General features: G+C 32.7%; 2 protein-coding genes across 2 annotated transcripts; both read left to right on the top strand.

The window, feature by feature from the left end:
* LOC100780689 (putative pentatricopeptide repeat-containing protein At1g69350, mitochondrial) lies at nucleotides 1–2,442 on the top strand. Its single transcript, XM_003528552.5, has one exon. It carries the CDS (start codon nucleotides 1–3, stop codon nucleotides 2,440–2,442), a length of 2,442 nt encoding a protein of 813 aa, XP_003528600.1.
* A 2,827-nt stretch (nucleotides 2,443–5,269) lies between these two features.
* Nucleotides 5,270–8,608, top strand: LOC102662106 (ANK repeat-containing protein nipk-1). Its single transcript, XM_006583921.4, has 2 exons — nucleotides 5,270–6,698; nucleotides 8,014–8,608. Exons 1-2 carry the CDS (start codon nucleotides 6,353–6,355, stop codon nucleotides 8,019–8,021), a joined length of 354 nt encoding a protein of 117 aa, XP_006583984.1. The 5' UTR covers nucleotides 5,270–6,352; the 3' UTR covers nucleotides 8,022–8,608.
* The last annotated feature ends 12,044 nt before the right edge of the window (nucleotides 8,609–20,652 follow it).

Raw genomic sequence — 20,652 nt, 5'->3', positions numbered from 1 at the left:
ATGATATTCCATTCCCATGTTGTCAACAAACTCCCCTCAATAACAACACCACTCACCAAAAACACCCACTTTTCTTCATTCTTTTCAACTTCTCTTCAAACTTCCAATCCCCCGAACCTTCTTCAACTCTGCACCCTATGCGACACCCTTTCCCAAACCAAGCAAGTTCACGCCTATTCCCTCCTCCATGGCTTCCTCCCCCGCAGTGTCTCCCTCTGCGCTTCTCTCATTCTCCAATATGCATCCTTTGGACACCCTTCAAATTCCCTTCTTCTCTTTCAACACAGTGTGGCATATTCCCGAAGCGCCTTCTTGTGGAACACCCTTATTCGTGCCAATTCCATTGCTGGTGTGTTTGATGGATTTGGCACCTATAACACCATGGTTCGTGCTGGTGTTAAGCCTGATGAGTGCACCTACCCTTTTGTCCTGAAGGTGTGTTCTGATTTTGTGGAGGTTCGTAAGGGTAGGGAGGTTCATGGGGTTGCGTTTAAGCTTGGCTTTGATGGGGATGTCTTTGTTGGGAATACCCTTTTGGCCTTTTATGGGAATTGCGGGCTTTTTGGCGATGCGATGAAGGTGTTTGATGAAATGCCTGAGAGGGATAAGGTGTCGTGGAATACTGTTATTGGGCTGTGTTCTCTTCATGGGTTTTACGAGGAGGCGCTTGGGTTTTTCAGAGTGATGGTTGCGGCCAAACCGGGAATTCAACCGGATTTGGTTACAGTTGTTAGTGTGTTGCCGGTGTGTGCAGAAACTGAGGACAAGGTGATGGCGAGGATCGTGCACTGTTATGCTTTGAAGGTTGGCTTGTTGGGAGGCCATGTGAAGGTTGGAAATGCGTTGGTTGATGTTTACGGGAAATGTGGGAGTGAGAAGGCTTCCAAGAAAGTTTTTGATGAAATTGATGAGAGGAATGTGATTTCCTGGAATGCTATTATTACTAGTTTTTCTTTTAGAGGGAAGTATATGGATGCTTTGGATGTATTTAGATTGATGATTGATGAGGGAATGAGACCGAACTCTGTCACCATTTCTAGTATGCTTCCTGTGTTAGGAGAATTAGGACTTTTCAAGTTGGGAATGGAAGTCCATGGGTTTAGTTTGAAAATGGCTATTGAGTCTGATGTATTTATTTCTAACTCATTGATAGATATGTATGCAAAATCAGGATCTTCAAGAATAGCATCCACTATATTCAATAAAATGGGAGTAAGAAACATTGTATCTTGGAATGCTATGATTGCAAATTTTGCTCGGAACAGGCTTGAGTATGAAGCTGTAGAATTAGTGAGGCAAATGCAAGCCAAGGGAGAAACCCCCAACAATGTAACTTTCACAAATGTTCTTCCAGCTTGTGCAAGATTAGGTTTCCTGAATGTTGGAAAAGAAATTCATGCCAGGATTATTCGTGTTGGATCCTCCTTGGATTTGTTTGTCTCTAATGCTCTGACAGACATGTATTCAAAATGTGGATGTTTAAACCTTGCTCAAAATGTCTTTAATATTTCTGTCAGGGATGAAGTTTCCTACAATATACTAATTATAGGCTATTCTCGAACAAATGACAGCTTGGAGTCTCTACGTTTGTTTTCAGAAATGAGACTTTTAGGCATGAGGCCTGATATTGTTTCATTCATGGGTGTTGTATCAGCTTGTGCAAATCTAGCTTTCATAAGACAAGGCAAAGAGATCCATGGTCTGCTGGTGAGAAAGCTATTTCACACTCATCTTTTTGTGGCAAACTCGCTCTTGGATTTGTATACCAGGTGTGGACGAATAGATCTCGCTACTAAGGTCTTTTACTGTATTCAAAACAAGGATGTGGCCTCTTGGAATACTATGATTTTGGGTTATGGTATGCGGGGTGAGTTGGACACTGCAATCAACCTCTTTGAAGCAATGAAGGAAGATGGTGTGGAATATGATTCAGTTTCTTTTGTTGCGGTTTTGTCTGCGTGTAGCCATGGAGGGCTAATTGAGAAGGGAAGAAAATACTTTAAGATGATGTGCGATCTAAATATTGAACCAACACATACACACTATGCTTGTATGGTTGATCTCCTTGGAAGGGCCGGTCTAATGGAAGAAGCTGCAGACCTTATTAGAGGCCTCTCTATTATACCAGATACTAATATATGGGGTGCACTGCTTGGAGCATGCCGGATACATGGGAACATAGAATTGGGGCTCTGGGCAGCTGAACATTTGTTTGAATTAAAGCCTCAGCACTGTGGATACTATATACTCCTTTCAAATATGTATGCAGAAGCTGAAAGATGGGATGAGGCAAACAAGGTTAGGGAATTGATGAAGTCAAGAGGAGCTAAGAAAAATCCAGGTTGCAGTTGGGTTCAAGTTGGAGATCTGGTGCATGCATTTCTTGTTGGTGAGAAAATAGATAGTTTGGATGATGACTTTTGGGTATCAGATTGTTGTTAACTACTTTCTCTATTTATTTGAGGTTTGTATATAGCACATTTATCAATCTAACAATGTGATGAACTTTTTAAGATTTGAAATAATGAATGTTTCTCTGGCACTTTGTGTTTGATTTCTGCTAATTTCATGATTGAGATTATGCTTGTTTTATCTTGCAAGGCCACGATATGAGTTGGGTCTCCATTGAAGCCTTGTTTTACATTGTGATGACACCTAGTGCATTGGAGGTTGTGTATTTCATAACTATTGATCAATCCTTTTATTGTGTATTTCATGTGCTTGTGTTAAGTGGCTTAATTATGCTGTGTCTACGATCAACTATGTAAATGATCGAAAATAGTTTTCACAATGTGCAATATGTTGTATATGCTTATTTGACTCTTTTTATCGTTAATTTGTGCCTAATGCTTGAAACCATCTCACCATCAGGGATTCAGACCTAGAATTGGTCATCTTTCTAATCTCATCTAAAGTACTAATTTGTTACTTTTTCAATTGTTTCTTTGGTAACATCTAGGCAATACTTACAAATAAGAGGCCTCTCAATAATAGGAAAATGTAGAATATTAAAGTTTTTTTTTTTTTGCCAAAGAGTATTTTTACTTTTAAAAAAACATAATATCATGTGTTTTTAAATTTCATGACCTCTGCACAATAACTATTGGGACTGGACTTGAAAAACTATGTTCTAACCACGAAGATTCTTAAATGCAAAGACCTCCCATCACAGCATATTCTCATTAACGACTTGTTCTATCCCCTGTTAATAAGAACAAAGTCAAGCTTCCATCACTTTTTTAAATTTCATGATGTCTGCACAATAATTAATCAAACTGCACTTGACAGACGGATTTCTAACCACTCCAATCTATTATATATTTAACTTTAAGCCATTTCTTTAGGTCTATAAATTGAGATCAGACAGGAGTAAACTAAACCACCCTCAAGTACCTAGCTCTACATAACTCTAGTTCAGTTTTTTTCTTCTCCCTGCTTATTGAACCATATTTTCAAACATGGTGACACCAGAAAAGAGCCTTTCAACAGCTTTATATGCCGGAACCATAGGCTCAGGCTATGAAACCTTAGTTTTGTGTCATGGCTTTGGAACAGAGCAGTATGGGACAAAATCATTCCTCTTTCGTGTTTTAGTTGTATGTAGCTTGTGTTTTCTTCACAGATGGGGCATGCATGATGACCCTTAACATTGTAATCGCTGAGATTCCCATATGCTGGAAAGTCATTAATGGTACAAAAAAGCATTGCACGCATTTCAAACGTCTCCTTGCGAAACGCATCAAACACTACAACCCCCTCGTCCCACAACTTTCTCAGGTCTTCAACCAACGGACTTAGATAAACATCTATGTCATTTCCTGGCTGTCTTGGGCCCGATTTCATCATAGACAACATCATGCATTTTCGCTTCATGCACAACCAATGAGGCAAATTGTAAATTACTAGTAGAACTGGCCATGAACTATGTTGAGTGCTTAAGGTGCCATACGGATTCATTCCATCACTGGCTAGTCCAAGTCTAAGATTTTTTGGCTCTTTCCCGAAATCCGGATACAAACCATCAATCTTCTTCCCCTGCGAGCAATCAGCCGGATGACGGACCATTCCATCATAAATCCTTCCATTTGCATGCCATGTAAGGTCTTTTGCGTCGTCCTCATTAGAAAAAAGACGCTTAAACCTTGGAATGATTGGAAGATACCACAAAACCTTCATTGGGGGGCCCTTGTTGGAGTTTTCATTAGAACTGCTTTCCTCTTCATCCTTCACTTTGTACCGTGAAGTCCCACAGATAGGGCATTTCGACATTTCTTGGAATTCATGCATGTACAGTATGCAATCATTGGAGCAAGCATGAATCTTCTGATACTCCATACCCATCGGACACAATATATTTTTCGCCTTATAGTAAGTTTTAGGCAACGTGTTGTCCTCTGGAAGCAGATTGTGCACTACCTCAAGCAATAAGGTAAAACTTTTGTCACTCCACCCATACCTGGCCTTCACATTAACCAGACTTAACACCACAAACAACAGGGTTAAGGAATTCTTGCACCCCATATACAAAGGCTTCTTTGAATCACTCTGCAATCCTTCATACACAGGGGCGTGTGCTTGCTGGAAAGACTCTTGTCCAAGGTCATGAATTATGTCCTCCAAGCGATCTCCCATTTCTACATCAAACAGTTCAGACTGGGACCCACTCTGCATGTCTGTCACTTCACCATGCCATATCCATGTCGTGTAATTCTTCTTAATCCCCTCACACAATAGATGGTCCCGTATGTCATCCAGTAGTTGTCGTCTTCCATTCAAACAGTTGATGCAAGGACAATAATATTTTCCTTCTTCATTCAGTCGAGCTTTTTCTGAAGCAAATTGCAAGAACTGCTCAACGCCATCCTCATATTCTGGGCTCATCTGACTTTCATTCATCCAACTTCGATCCATCTAAGCAATTCCATGCATGAAAATCTCACTTTTTATTTATAGGTGTGGCCCTATCCCATTTAGGAAAATTGTCTTTTATGTTAGCTTCAAACGTCAGTGTTAGCATTATTTTGAAAATTTTGACTAAATTTCGGCAGCATTTCGCATTGGTCTCCAAGTACACGACATGACATCGGTGAAATGAATTTCCTGATAATCAAGTATGCACTCAGAGAACAACTTGAAATGCGTTGAACTGAAATTTCATCAAATTAATCAAAATAATAATAACCTTAACGAATGAATCTAACATAAAAATATCAGTCTCCCCAAACTGTCCAAACGGATAATTCAAGACTAAATACAATGACTAATCCAAATTGTCCGCAAGAATCATTGCATTTAGTCTCAAACGGGAATTTAAGGTTCACTCAGCATGAATAACAGTTGTTTATATAGCAAATTACATTGATGACGTACAAGAACATACAAAATCTAAATTTCAATTATAGACAAATATTAACATCAATAGTTCTTTATGTAACTAATTTCAAATTCTGGGTTTGTAGGGTGCTTATGCTTTATTATTGTAGTTGGGTATGTGTCTTCTTTTGTGAATATGTTAGAGGTATGACAGAGGTGGATGGAATATGTGACAATCAAGAAGGATTAGGTTGTGAGTACACCAGCCAACCCACTGCTTCCATAACCAGTAGACCTGACCTCTTGAGTGGACCTCATGTGCCAACAAAGGTGACTAAACTCTGCCTTTCAATTTTTAGATGAGGGTGTGTGTGTGTGTATCAGGAGGGTGTGTCTGTCTGTGATGAGGGAGTGTTTGTGTGTATCATCAGCGTGTGTGTGTGTGTGTGTCATGAAGGTGTGTGTGTGTGTGTCTTTGTGTGTGATGAGGGTGTGTGTGTGTGTGTGTGTCGTTGTGTATGATGAGGGTGTGTGTGTGTTTGTCATGAGGGTGTGTGTGTGTGATGAGGGTGTGTGTGTATTTGAAAATTCCTATCGAAGATGATGCAAGCTGGAAAGAGTGACGCAACAAGAGGATGGAGGAACTGAAGAACACACAATTCTCAGGTCAAGATGCAGCTTCAGACCCTGGACTACTGCATAAGGAGCTTGTTGGAGAGAAAACTATTCTGATTTCTGAGTTGTATAAGGCTGTTGATGAAAAAGGAAATGTGGATAACTTTGTTGATGTGTTGGAGCAAGAATGCAGACAAAGGAAATTGAATTTGTCTGATATCTTTGAACAAGTAAGGAAATTGAACTTGTCTGATATCTTTGAACAAGTCACTGAAACAGGACATACATTGCTCATGTGGCAACAGTTAAGGGGAGAGAAAAGATTGTAGAGTTGATTTCTTGTCACTTTCCTGAACTTCTTATTAGGAGAAATGTAAGAGGTCACACTCCACTTCATGTTGCTGTGAGGTCCAAGAACACTACTATGGTCAACCTCATTCTTTCCCAATATGCATTAGTGAAGTCAACACATGATGATGTGATGAAAGATAAAAAGATAACAAGAGAGAAGAATGAACTTGGGGACACTCCTTTGCATGAGGCTGTCCAAAGTGGAGATCTTAGTGTGGTTGAAGTCATTTTACAAAGAGATAAAGATATGGTCCATGAATTGAACAAGTCTAGGTGTTCACCACTGTTTTTGGCAGCTGCTAGTGAGAAGGTGGAAATTCTAAATCTTCTGTTGCAAATTCCATTCCCTGCAGATCAGAAGCTTCCTCGGTTCTTTGGAAACTCTCCACTCCATGCAGCCATACTGAAATGGAATCCTGGTACTCCTTCACTCCAAATTACTTGATTGTTCCCCTCACATTAATGATGTTTATGGTATGTTTTAACTAAGCACTTAGTTCATAAACTTAGAATTTGATTTATAACCAAGAGAGAATCTAACTCAAACTCAGTTAATTAAATAGGATGTGTGAGTTGTTATAAACTTCATGCTACATTTTTATTTATTTATATATATATATATAAACCGGGTTTATAAGTTTAACTAGACCATAAAAATAATGAGTTTGGATCCTCTCCCATTGATGTATCCACATCCTCTCTCCAGCAACAAGCATAAGTACATAACCATCGGATACATGCATCCAATGGTTTAAAAAAAGTCATACAACTTTATTGTGGTTTTTATATTCATGAAGTAATCTTTCTATTCCTTACCTAGTTTTGACTGGGTTTTTGGTTTTCATATAAAATCACCGAATCAATTTCAACATATGACAATTGCAATTCTCACCAACAAAATCATCACCAGAGCAAACCATACAAAGCATACATATGAATCACAGACCAAAAAGTGTAGCAAAAAAACCTCAGTATCTGCAAGATTATGTCAAGGAAGTCCAGCCAAGACAATGATTATGTGGCAAGAGAATATTGGCTCTAGAAGATTATCCTATATGCTATTTTGTAATTTTGTTACAATCAAATCCAAGGGCAATCAATTAAGTTATTGAAACTGAATTGAGCTTGGTTGTAGAACTTACAAGCTCTTGGACAATATGATGAAGGAAGCTTTAGTTCAGTTCTGCAAATTCAGCTGCTGCAAAGAGATAATAAGTAAGCATTTTGACAAGAATTTATACCTACTTAGTAATATGAAGACTGGAGAAAAGAAAAATGAAAAGGGAATTCTAATGCAAACTATGAACAATGTATAGATGTCATGCCATGACTAGTAATTTATCGAATTACCAGTCAAAATTGAATTGAGAGAAGCTAGGCAACAGAGTTCTATGAATCCAACTTCCTCCATTTCAAAATAGACAATGGCCAGCCATTCTACATCTCTTATTAATGGCATTCCCATCAATGAGGCATCTAACCTTGGGTGGCAGCAGCCTCAGGTTATGGCAAAACCCATCAATTGATTCAAAAAATTAAAAATGAATTAAATTCAAAATTACAAATCAGTTTGCTTGATGTTTGATAGCCTGAAGATCTCAAATCAGGTCATAATTATCAAAAACTGATATCGGATAGTCTGAAGATCTCAAATCAGTTTGCTTGGAATTTGTGGTTTTAAATTTGAATGGTTATTTGGAACACCAAAGGTTGAACTTGTGAAGCATGTTACAGGTGTGTGATAAACAAAAAGCTGTGCTGTTGGCAGATATGGCACACATCAGTGGACAAACTATTGCTAGTTGTTCCTGCTGCAGTGGTTTCCATTGCTGGAAACTAGTGATTGCTCTCTTGAACTAAAAGACTTTTGCACTGCTAAAAGTCGTGATAATGGATTGAAGGAATGAAAGAACTGTGATTCAACATTTTTATACAAATACAGCAGGACTCCATGCAAATGAGATTTTGGTGAGAATGTTTAATGGGATTTCCATGGTTTATTTTTCCTCTTAGTTTAGATTGATTCCTTTTTTGCTTTGAATAGGTTTTCTAGCGGTTTCCTATTGCAAGGTGAAGGTCAGGTGCATTCAACTTCCAATGAAGAAATAGTTTGAGGAGGAAGAAGAAAGACTTAGACTACTTAAATTTGTAACAGTGTTACTTAGGTTTAATCATACTACTGTATCGGCTGCTTACAACACTTCAGAAAGTGGAATTTGCTATACTTTTTTATGGCTGAATGCCTACCTAGGATGCTAATTCACTCTGAGTTTGAGCATATCAGTAGATTTGTGTTTGCTTGTAAATAAAAAATAGATGTGTTTTGCTCTATGCCTCTCTATAATCAAATATACTTCAAGTGAATGTCTTATTCATTATCATCATAAGGATTGTCTTGGATGAAAACATAGCGGGTTATTTTTAGATTTTATGAGATGTGGAATTCCAATTTCTCTGACAATATGACCTCGGTAATTTAAGCATGGTAGACATCATATATATATGTGTACAAATCTACAACTGTTAGTTTCAGTAATACTCAGTGATTGAGAAATAATCCTAATGGTTATTTTTTTTATTAATGTGCAACTTAGTTTAACTGGTCATTGCCATGGATTGAGTGACGAAGAGATAAAGGACTTGTGGGTCCAAGCAAATGTAGATGGAAATGGTGTTCTTGATTATAAAAAATTTCTGGTAATGTATTTGACATTGACATTGAATTAGCTCTTGGAATAAATATTATACAAGATTTAAAATCTTGAATTTTTCCTATAAAAATTGTGAGAGGATCCCTGAATCTAAATGGCTTTCTCCATAAGGCATATAGTATTGCACTGATGATAGCTGTGACACCCTCTACCCTCACAAATATAAATAAGTAACTAAATAAATCATAAAATTTAGTATTAAGTTTATAAACACATGATAATACAAGAAGGAGAAACAAAACATGCAAAATTAATTAATAATTTTGTTTTTAAACACATTTAATTTAAATCAATTCAAAAGGATAAAAGGTTCACATCCACTTAGTGAAAACATAATAGAAATTTTTTTGAATAAAATATAAAATTATCCCGGCTCAAAACAAGGTCGTCCACTCTAAATAAATAATAAAAAAAACTAAAATAGAAAAGTATAACGCAATTATATCATTCAGTAAATCATAACATGTGAAAATCATAATAAGCGAAGTAAAATCCTATGCCCCAATGTCACACTTATCATAGCATATCCCTATCACAGACTAAGTCTCTCCATCTCTAGCATGTGACTCATCATATGAAGGTTCACTTGAAACAAAGTGGCAATCAGCCCAAACACAAACACACACCGGGAGTAATTTATCACATTCGTATATAATAAAATATTAGAGCATGTGAAATATATAATACTTAAAGCTAACTTTATATAAATAACATTATCGCACAACATCGCACACATTATTCACACTCATTCAAGTTCGCATACTCCATAAAATAACATCAACCACATTTGTTAACTCAATGAAATTCAAGCACAAGCGTTATGCAACAATTATACTAAGATTCAAGCCTATATGCAATGTGATACCATGTCAGTGAAAAATAACACTGGGACGCTTAGGAGTACATGACAAAGCACACCACACAATGGGTATACTCGGTCACTCTCACTAAGTAACATCATAAGGTGAGCAGTCAGGGTTACTCTGTTTTGCGAGAATGTCCCAACCACATGGGATCAACATAGGCTTAAAAGAGCACTCAAACCGAGTATCTTTACCCTCAAGGCCTAGACTCCGAAGAATCCGTTTGGGCCTCACCTTCCTGATTCAGGTCCAACCCCTAAAATATATTTTTTTTGCACGCACACTGTTTATGAGTTATATAATACCCATGACCTCACTCTTATATTTCAAAGATATTTAACAAATTGCGCTACAATTTAACCCTTCAGGATCCTAACTAGGAATCCTAAAATTTCCTTTAATACTGCGCATAAAAATTCTCTCAAGGTAAACATTGGTCGGGTTACTGTATAACTCATAGCTCACAAGACAAGTAGTATCACTACAAATATCAATCATACACTCATTCACAACCATATTTCATGTCTACAATTTAACATTTCACACTTTAACTAATTACAAAATATATTCAATAATTAAATAACAATGTATCATAATACTAATAACATACAATATTTAACTTCAAGATTTATAAACAAATAACTATAAAAATACACGTGAAACATAAATATATATCAAATGTATTAAGTATATATTAATATAAAATAATCACAATAATATCAAACATATCATCAAGTAAATACAAATTATATATAACAATAAAATATATACTCATATTGATTTATATGAACAACATGTATACCTATATTCTAAACATTTTTCAACTAAGTTACCAATATCAAGAAAATGCCTAATTACAATGTGAATACAACTTTAGTTAATTTCTTTAAACGATTTTAGCCAATTCAATTATCCAACAATCTCTACACATATGAATTTCATGACGAAAAATCACCCACGTGAAATAAAATATAAAGTTTGTGAAATAAGAGTATCAATATATATTTACATGTATACACTGCGGTGTGGAAAAAAAAAAACAAGATTGAAAGGCCAACATATTTGGTATAAACAAAATCACCACCACACAATTTTTATGCTAATTATAAAGAATTCTAATTCCTAAGGTACACACCTAACACAGGAACACATCAATTCTACAACAAACTCGCAACAGAACACCAATTGATTCATCAAACACACTCAGTCCGCGATTAAACATGAAAACATAATTAAAGTTCATAAACACCCCAAAATAACCCAAAAATTGATCATCTAGAGATCCCTACACAAGTTCATTCTAATCCCCAAGCGTGAGTAACTCATCCCTTACCTCGATGTAGTCGCTTAAATGTTCTCTGTTAGCAATTGTGGCGTCTCTGGTGCTCTCTAGAGCTCTTCCTCTAGTTGCTCTGTTAGGGTTCTTGTGCGTCAGAAAAGAAGAAAGGAACATAATGTATTTTCTAAAAAGTTGCTCTAGGTTAACATTTGGCTTATATAGTAGGAATTTATGACCTAATAATTTTTTTTTACTTATTTATTAATTTCTTATTTACTTATTAAAAGTTACGGAAAGTTACAGCTGTTACAATAGCAATGCTATAAGGAATTTGCCTATCAATATTTTAGTTTATGAGTCATCAGACATAAACATATCAAAATCAAAGAGTTTTGTCATGTGTAATTCGTAGAAACTATTGCTAGCATGTCATTTGATCAATAGTGCCTGATACAAGAACAAATAAGCCTTGTTCCACTAGGAAGTGGCTGATCCAACAAGAACAACTAACCTGTAAAGGGCATATGTAATGTCATTTAGTGAAGTAAAACATTTTTGCATAGAGAATCATTGAGAGTTCTTATTTTGTTTTTCGCCAAGTGAGATAAGGCTTTGTTGTAGAATAAGTGGCAGAATTCCCATTTATTTTTTTAATCCTTTCTTTTTCTAGTTTGTTGGATAAATCCATGATCTTGATATAATTTGGATGCAGCAGCAAATCTGGAGTTCAACAGCTCCAGATATAGATGACAACAAGAATGGTGATTAGGACGATAGTTCAAATGATGCACAGGAGCAAACAATTGGTTTCAGTGTAAAAAACACAGTTTTGTTCCCTCCAGAAGTAGAGAAAGGTAGATGGCCTGAAGACTACTCCCTTTTTGATCATGCATGACTCACTGTAGTGTTTTCTCCCATAAGAATGTCATGCTCCCAGTTGATTTGCTGACAATGCTTTTGGCCTCTAGCATAGGTTTTAGAATTAAGACTTATGTACATATATATGTCACTATAAGAATGAGTGAAACAGTGGAACGAGCAAGGGAAGATACAAGAGTTCTTTTTTGAGGTGATTTTAAAGAGCCCTATGTTGTGATTACTGCACCATCACTTGACAAGGTAAGCATAAGTATACTAAAGAGTGCAATTTGAAGGCAGTAGCACTCTAGTATCTCTAGCTGGCGGCATTGCTGATGATGACATTTGCAGTGAGCAACACTCCTTACCCAGTTTGTTTTTCCCATTTATTGTTCTTGTATGGTGAAACATGAAAGATTAGACGAAAGGAAGCAACAGAAGAAATGATCTGTATAGTTGTGTATAGGTCCTAGGCGTTAAACCATTTTGTAGCTAGGTAAGATGGCACCCCCAGCTAGAGCTTTCTTTAAATAAGGGAGAATTCAAACAACATTATATCTTGTAAAAGTTCTGATGAGTGCTTAAATATGGTTTTGAAGAAAATATTGTCTCATACTCTTACCAACAATGACCATTAAACCACACCAATGAGTAAACCATAGTCATAATATTACACAGAATTATAAGGTTGGTTTGGGGGTTGAAGGGAGAAGGAGTGAGGGAGAAGTCGTGGGCCTGAATCCCTCTCATTAACAAAAATTAACAAACTAACAACTAACATTTGCCAATAAAAAAACAAACAATTAGCGCTGAATTTAGGAACTCTTGCTCTTACTTGTAGTGGATTTCAGAAACTAACTTAAACCAGTTTTAGCTTAGCTGCCTTTAAATGTAATGTCATCCACTAGCCTAGCAGTCTATGGCAGCTAGCTGAAAAAAATTGAAAGCAGTGCTAGCCTGTGCATGTGGCTACTATAGGGTCAAACGTTTTGAAGAAGCTCAACAGTGTTAGGGAATCTAAGCAATCATCAATAGAAGCTGCTGAAGCTATGAACAATAAGGCCAAACAACTTGAACAGGCATTATCCCAAAAAGCTATAGGATATGAAGCAAAAACTAGAGCATGAAAGAAAGGAGTACACAACAACAGTGAAGGAAGAAAGTAGATGCTTCCAAGCAACAACTCAACAAAATAAGGCAATATTTTGACACAGCTTTCCAAGCAAGACTAGCTGCATTCCAAACCCTAGTAGTAATAACTAATTAACAAACTAACTAACAATCTATAAGAAGAAAGAGCACAAAGACCACGTACGCGGAAGCACAAAGTTACAATGAAGGCATGAAGGCAGTGAAATGTACCTCGAACCCAACAGCGACAATGCCGGCGAGATTGTACCTTAGGTGAAATGTACCTCAGGTGACCACAAAGACCACATACTAGCAGTGAAATGTACCTCAGGTGACCACGAGTTCACCAATCCTTGCACCAGAAACCAAAAAAGGTCCTTAGCTTAACCACGAGTTCCAGAAATAGACCTAGCTATTCAATAGAACAACACAGGTAGACGAAACGTACCTATCACAGTCTTCAGTGCAATGGAGAACAACAAGCTTCAATGTTAACAGTGCAATGGAGAAGAGAGTGCGAGAGGGTACACGGAGAAGAAGAAAGCGTGAGAGGGTAAACGGAGAAGAAGAGAGCGCGAGCAAAATAGGTCGCATCAAATATAATTTAAAATGCAAGTTCAACATCGGTTTTCAATAAAAAAAAACTGATGTTAACAAATTGATGTGAACGTTAACATCGGTTTTATTCAACAAACCGATGTTAACTGATCATATGTTAACATCGGTTTTGAAGAAAACCGATGTTAACGAAGCGACGTTAACATCGATTTTTTGCATCGATTTTTTGAAAACCGATGTTAAGGTTGCTTCCTTAACATTAGTTTTTTGAAAACCGATGTTAACGTCGCTTCGTTAACATCGGTTTTGATATATATATAGACGATGTAATTCAGTTATGATTATTCTTTTTGTAATATTTTAGTCTGTGACTTGAATGTTGTTGGACTAGATTTGATTAATGAAATGTCAATAACAAGGTATAATCTAATGTGGGAGACTTCTCATTTTGTTTTATTTTTGTTAAACATGTGTAATGTTGGTTTTGGAACTTTGTTAGCTATAAATGTATACGAAGCATAATTAAGTTTACGGTTTTGGGTCCCAAAAGGAGATTATGCAATATAAATTTAGGACACGGAGGACTCTCTTTCAAGAGGGTCAAGACAAGCCAAGAATAAATTTTTAAGGGAATAAGCTTAATGACCAAAAAGGGTTATTTGACTTCTTTTTTTTTTTGGTTCTTGTGTAAAAATGAATGCGAGTTGTGTGTGTCAAGTGAATGAATCGCGCACATAATTTTCACGTTATTTATTTATCTGTGTATCAAAGTACAAAGTTCAGTTGTTCCTAATGTATCTAAGTCTCTGACAAAATCTAACTATAGAAGGCAAATGTCCTTGAGTCTTGAGAGGTTGACTCTGAATTTTATTGTAAAAAAATCTAGTGGCCAAATTGGCCATTGTCGGCAGAAGAAGAGCCTTTGCATTTGTTTACGTTATCTGTGAGAATATATGCTGCCACCAATGTCTCCCTGCTTCGTTTACCCAATATGTACTGAGACAAAGAAAAGGGAAGAAAAGCTATTTTTCTTCTTGAGAATATCTAGTAAAGCTTTTAACTTTTTTCCAAAACGATATTTAGTAGACATAGTTATTGGAATTAGTAGTACTGTAGTAATGTAATTTGGCTACTATACTACGTGTAATTTTATTGTGAATGGTCAAACAATGGACCAAAATGCTAAAATAGACATAAAATGTGTCTGTATCGCTGTTAGAAGGTAAATCCGGTGTGGGATAAGGATTCACATTCAACGTGTATTGCAAAACATAAATAAGCTAAAACAAACACATTTATTATGTCTTTCCAAGTTCCAAATAATAAAAAAATACTTTATATAACAAATATTGTTCAAATCACTATATAATGAAATTTATGTTATTTCAACTTGATTGATTACTATATATAAATATTTAATTTTGATATATTTTTTGGCATATATTAGAGAGTGCCAACACCGAACTATATAAGTTTTGTCATGTTTTATTTGATTTGTTGAATCATTCTCTTTGTTGTAAGTATTAGGACGAGTTTGATTCGTAAAAAATAAGCCAAATAGAATAGCTAAAAGCTCCGGTTTGGGATTATCGGAGACGCCAAAAGCTCCATAGCAACCCATAATCCAATTTCCATTAGACTCTCGAATTGAAGATCTCCAATATAAATATAATTCTTCTACATTTGATTTTTAAAAAAAAATTATGAAAAATTACAAATTAAGTAGAGATAGACAAAAGCAAAGATTCTTTTTTTTTTTACTCTAACAGATTTACAACCACTTCCTCACTGAGGATTTAAAATCACTTAATATCGTCTAAATTAAATTGATAATGTATATATTTTGATAATTTAAAATTGTTATAAATGTGATTTTTTAATATCATTGATTTAATTTATGGGATAGAATCAAATTGAAAAGATTTGAAAATTTAAGTAACTAAATTTTATCTAAAAAATAAATTAGAGAATAAATATCTAATTTAACCTAAATAAATAAAAAAATTTACTATCCTTTCTAAGAAAGAGAACCAAGTTTGGATATAAGTAAAAGAAATGAATGAAAATGATGATCACGTACATATACACTCACATAATTTTCAAGAGTTTGGGTTTACAAAATAAACTCCTCCCTCTGCTGCCAATGATTTTGATTTTGGGCTGTATAATTGCAATTTGCAATGATACGAACAAAGACTGAGTATACGCTGTCAATAATATTGCGTGCATCCAAGTAACACAAAACAATTAAGTAATGTTCCATCATTATTAGGGAATACAATTATGCAACTATATGCTAAATCAACTTTTGTTTGAGCTGCTTTTGAAATGTGTCTGGTCAAAGAAAACTCTTGCTTTATTTTTTATCAACTGCTAAAGATGTTCCAAAAAAATATGTCGAAGAATAAATGTTTTCCATGTGAATAAATAACTTGAAAATGTTTCACATCTAGCTTTTGCTTTCCTAACCTTTGCTATATAGAAAGAAAAAAAAAGGAACATATATAAACCCTGCAAAATGAAATAAAAGACTTAAATAACTAAAAAAAGACTTGCTTCTAGCTTGTTTGTATTGTGAATTTAAAGTATATAATACTGTAACATAAGATTCTCGTTTTATGCGATAATTAAACAGAATATTAATTTATTAGTGGAATTTATTATAGCAAAAAGCATAAAAATTGTTTGCGCTATCATAGAAACATTTTCAACCTTTTCTTAATCATGATGGAATTCTTCCTAGTTACGCTTACACCATATCAATAATTTTTTTTAGACCATAACAATACTTAAGTATACCTAATCTCTCACTTCAATTATCTTTATAGAATAAAATTAAAGTCATGCTTTTAACCGGGTATTTATCTTATCACCCAGTACTTTAATTTGTTTCTGCTATTTTTTTTTTCTTTTGATTGGGCCCCATTTAAATTGACAAAAGCGAAGCACCGCAACCGCATTGTTAATCAAGTATATATAAATCAAACTTAAAACAAAATTATCGCAGAAAAAACACAATAATTAGTGTTCTAAAGAGACATTGACTGCAACATCTGTTCTGGAAGGAGCACATAATTATGTTGTGCAAGTCATATCTCTTGCTAAACAACAATGTCAAAACTGATCAAAAGCACACGCGTTTTATGGATAAACAATTTAATTGAAATTTGCAAATTTTAACTCGTTCACTAATTCACATGTAAGTAGAATATGATATTGTGATTCACGGAAAAAAATAAAGAAAAAACAAGTAGTATAAACTCGCATGCAGACTAAAACAAATACTGTAGTTAAATGAAACGATATATATGATTAAGGTACACTCGTTTCATTTAAAGGTTTGATTTTATGGGATGATATCATGTGAGAATATCATATTTTTTTAAATAATTCAATTACTTAATAATTAAAAATTTATTTATTATTTTATTAAATCTTCAATTAATTGATATGATAAATATATCAATTGATTGATTTAAAAATATATATTCAATATATTTTTTTATTAAATAATATTTATATGTGTGAGCAAATGAGAATTTTCATTTTAAATTTTCATACTAATCCAATATTTTAATGTTTGTGGATAATTGATTGATTATCTAAATATTACATAACTGATTAATTCAAATATTAAGAAATATAATTAATAAATTGTATTTAATATTTTTTTATAATTATAGAAACTATATGTATATTATCCTGATTTAAAAATAACTTACCATAATTATTGATTATGCTATTATTCAGTTAGCTTACAATAATAATTGTTTATTTATTCTATTAACGATGTTATTAGTATTTAATTTGATTAATATATATCAATACTACTCAATAAATTTTTTTTATATAATAATATATATCAATACTACTCAATAAATTTTTTTATATATTATTATATATATTCAAATTTATTACAGATTGAATCATGCAATATTTAATTTGATTTCATAATATTTGTTTTTTTCATCAATTATTTTTATATATTAATTGCTTGATTCAAATCAATTGATAGAATAAAATCAAATTCATTACAAATTCAATTGTGCAATATTTAGTTTTATTTCATCAATTATTTATATATTGATAATTATATATATATATATATATATATTCATTCAAATAATTACATTTTAAAACAATAAATCGTGCAATTAAAACAATATATTAGTATACTTTTCTGCTTTGAACAAGCAAGGTTTCCTTTTAAAAAAAAAAAACTTTATAAGTAGTATAACTAGCATTATTACTGAATAACAAGTCTTGTAACAATTTCTTTCTCTTTTACTTCATAACTTTTAATTTTGATTCTCCTGTAAATACTAGTGATTTTTTTTATAATTTCATTTTTTTTGTCATCTTTTTTCTAACACTTTGTTTATTTCAGATGAAATGAGAAGGATAAAAATGAGAAATAAAACAAAAAAAATTATTACAAATTCTTAGATCCCACCTGAGATAATTTCTCCCCTTGCTATGTATGATTCGAAATAAAGTTTAACACAACAAGCTGTTTGTTTTTTATCTTTATCTTGTTTGATTGTTATCTTGATAACAATGTAATTATAAAATTATTTTACCAATAAGATATATTTTTTCTCTGGGTGTCTTTGTTGTTATATTTGACTATGGTTGTAACAACAGAATTTCCAACAACTTTACATCACTACACATGCTTTTATTCTCTCATGCTTCGACTTATATATGTTTCATTATCACAACATGATTTTTCTATTTTATTTTAAGTATTTTTAGTTTTTAAAAAATTGTACCGATATATGGAAAAGTTGATGTCTAACTTCAGTTTTAATTATGTTTATTGTTAAATATTATGAAGAAAAGTATATAATATCTTTTTTTATGAGTTGTGGAGGGGAGGTGTTATTGTAGTTTTTCTTTTCAGGTTACAAGACTTTTAAAAAAAGGTAACATAATCTTTTTTTTTACTTATCTCTTATTTCTTTCTTTTACTTTTTAATATAACTAAACAATAGAAAAAAAAATCTAATTTTTTACCAATATAAATAAATCATTTTTCACTTGGAATTCCTTTCAATTTCCTTCCTGTGTTTCGTTCTTCTTTTCTTTTCTTTCAAATAAAGTGTAAGGTAATCTTTCAACTTTTCATTCTCCTAAAATATATTTATTTTTTAATAATTAAAATTTGACATTTTAAATTTGAAGTATATATTTTTCTAATATTCTCAATTTTTTTAAAAAAATATTTTTCTAATGTTAAATATATACAAACAAAGTGTAAGATAATATTCTAATAATTTAGATTTCAAATACTTTTCGTTTTTTGATGATAAGAAATAATGAATAAAAAAATCAATTTAAAAATAAATTTTGATTAAAATTAAACAAATGTTTACTTAATAAATATGTACTACTTTAAAAATAAATAAAAATTCAATATGTACTAATTTTATTCATATTTAAATTTTAATTAATTTAATTAATAAAAATAACATCAAATTATAACTAATAATAATGGTAGTAGTGTATTATGATATTTTTTTTACTCTGATACTTATTACATTAAATTGTATACTCATTATTAATAATAATAATAATAATAATAATAATAATAATAATAATAATAATAATAATAATAATAATAATAATAATAATAATAATGTTAATATGTTTTTGAAATATTTATATAAAAATGTACATCAATCATTGGAACAATCTTATCCCTAATTATAAAATATAAATTTAATATTCATTGTAAGACATGCCACCCTAAGTTATTTAATAGTATTTTACATCAATACTTGCTTAAACGGGATGTTTTGAGTCCGGTAATCCTTATAAGTAAAGTAAATAATCACAAAAGTTTTTTGGATTTTTTTTTTGTATTATAAATCTGAGTCCTGATTTTTAAATAAGAGTATTAATTGTTAGAAGTTATTTATATCCTTTGTAAGTTATGTAATTTTTCTTGCATTGAATATTTAATTTATTTATAATTTTATTCCTTACAAATTTTATTTCTTATTTTTTAATTAAATTTTAAACTATAATACATTGTATTAAATTGAAGATATTTTTATTTTTAATGCATTAAATTTTAAATTAGCGTAATTTTATTAAATCTTAATGTGATTTAGCTTTTAAATTTTTATATAAAAATAACATGTTTTGATTTTAGCAGTTTGTTTCTACAATTTTTCTTAATTTTAAAAGTCTGATCTCTTTAATTTTTTTACTTACTGTTATATAATATTCATTATCAATGATACACAATATTTAATAATTTCTTCAATTTATTTTATATTTAAATTTATAATTATTTGTATAACACACCACACCTTACAATTGAAGAAGTCATTAAATACTGTGGTGTGTTATACAAATATTATATAATAGAGCATGATAACAAGTCATTCTATGTAAATAGAATGATAGCAGTAACTTTATAATCGGTAATCCAAAAAAGAATTACATTTAACTGAATTGTGAAGCAATGCACCCCTAGGCATTTGAAACAAGTCATATAGCTGTGTCACACTGCTTCCAAATCAGAATAATTTTCCTAAAAGAAATAACATGGGACCACAAAAGCAAATCACTGCAACTGGCTTGTGTGTGTCATCTGTATGGAATGTATGCAAGCTTAGGCATTCCAAACCAATCATTGCTCCATACAGTGTGGAGTGTATAGTCTTAACAAGTTAAAATTGTCATATATTTCTCATCACATTACAGCATTTTTTTGTTTTCTATTATATCTCTTTCACATCATACTGTACTCTGTACAAGACCTTCATCCCTCATTGGGTATGTGATTAAGTACTTCCTTCATCAAACCTCGTTTGTGAGATAAGTTCAGTATATTTGGTATTTTGGTGTAATAAACTATACATTGATTTTTTAAAGAAAATACTGTTGAAAAATTTAGTGTATACAATTTCATCTATCCATTTCCCCCCTTTACTTCCCTACTCTTTCGAAGAAGAGCAAAGTT

The sequence above is a fragment of the Glycine max genome, chromosome 7 (genome assembly GCF_000004515.6).
Source record: "Glycine max cultivar Williams 82 chromosome 7, Glycine_max_v4.0, whole genome shotgun sequence".
Classification (NCBI taxonomy): Eukaryota; Viridiplantae; Streptophyta; class Magnoliopsida; order Fabales; family Fabaceae; genus Glycine; species Glycine max.
This window is presented reverse-complemented; position numbering and strand designations above follow the sequence as displayed.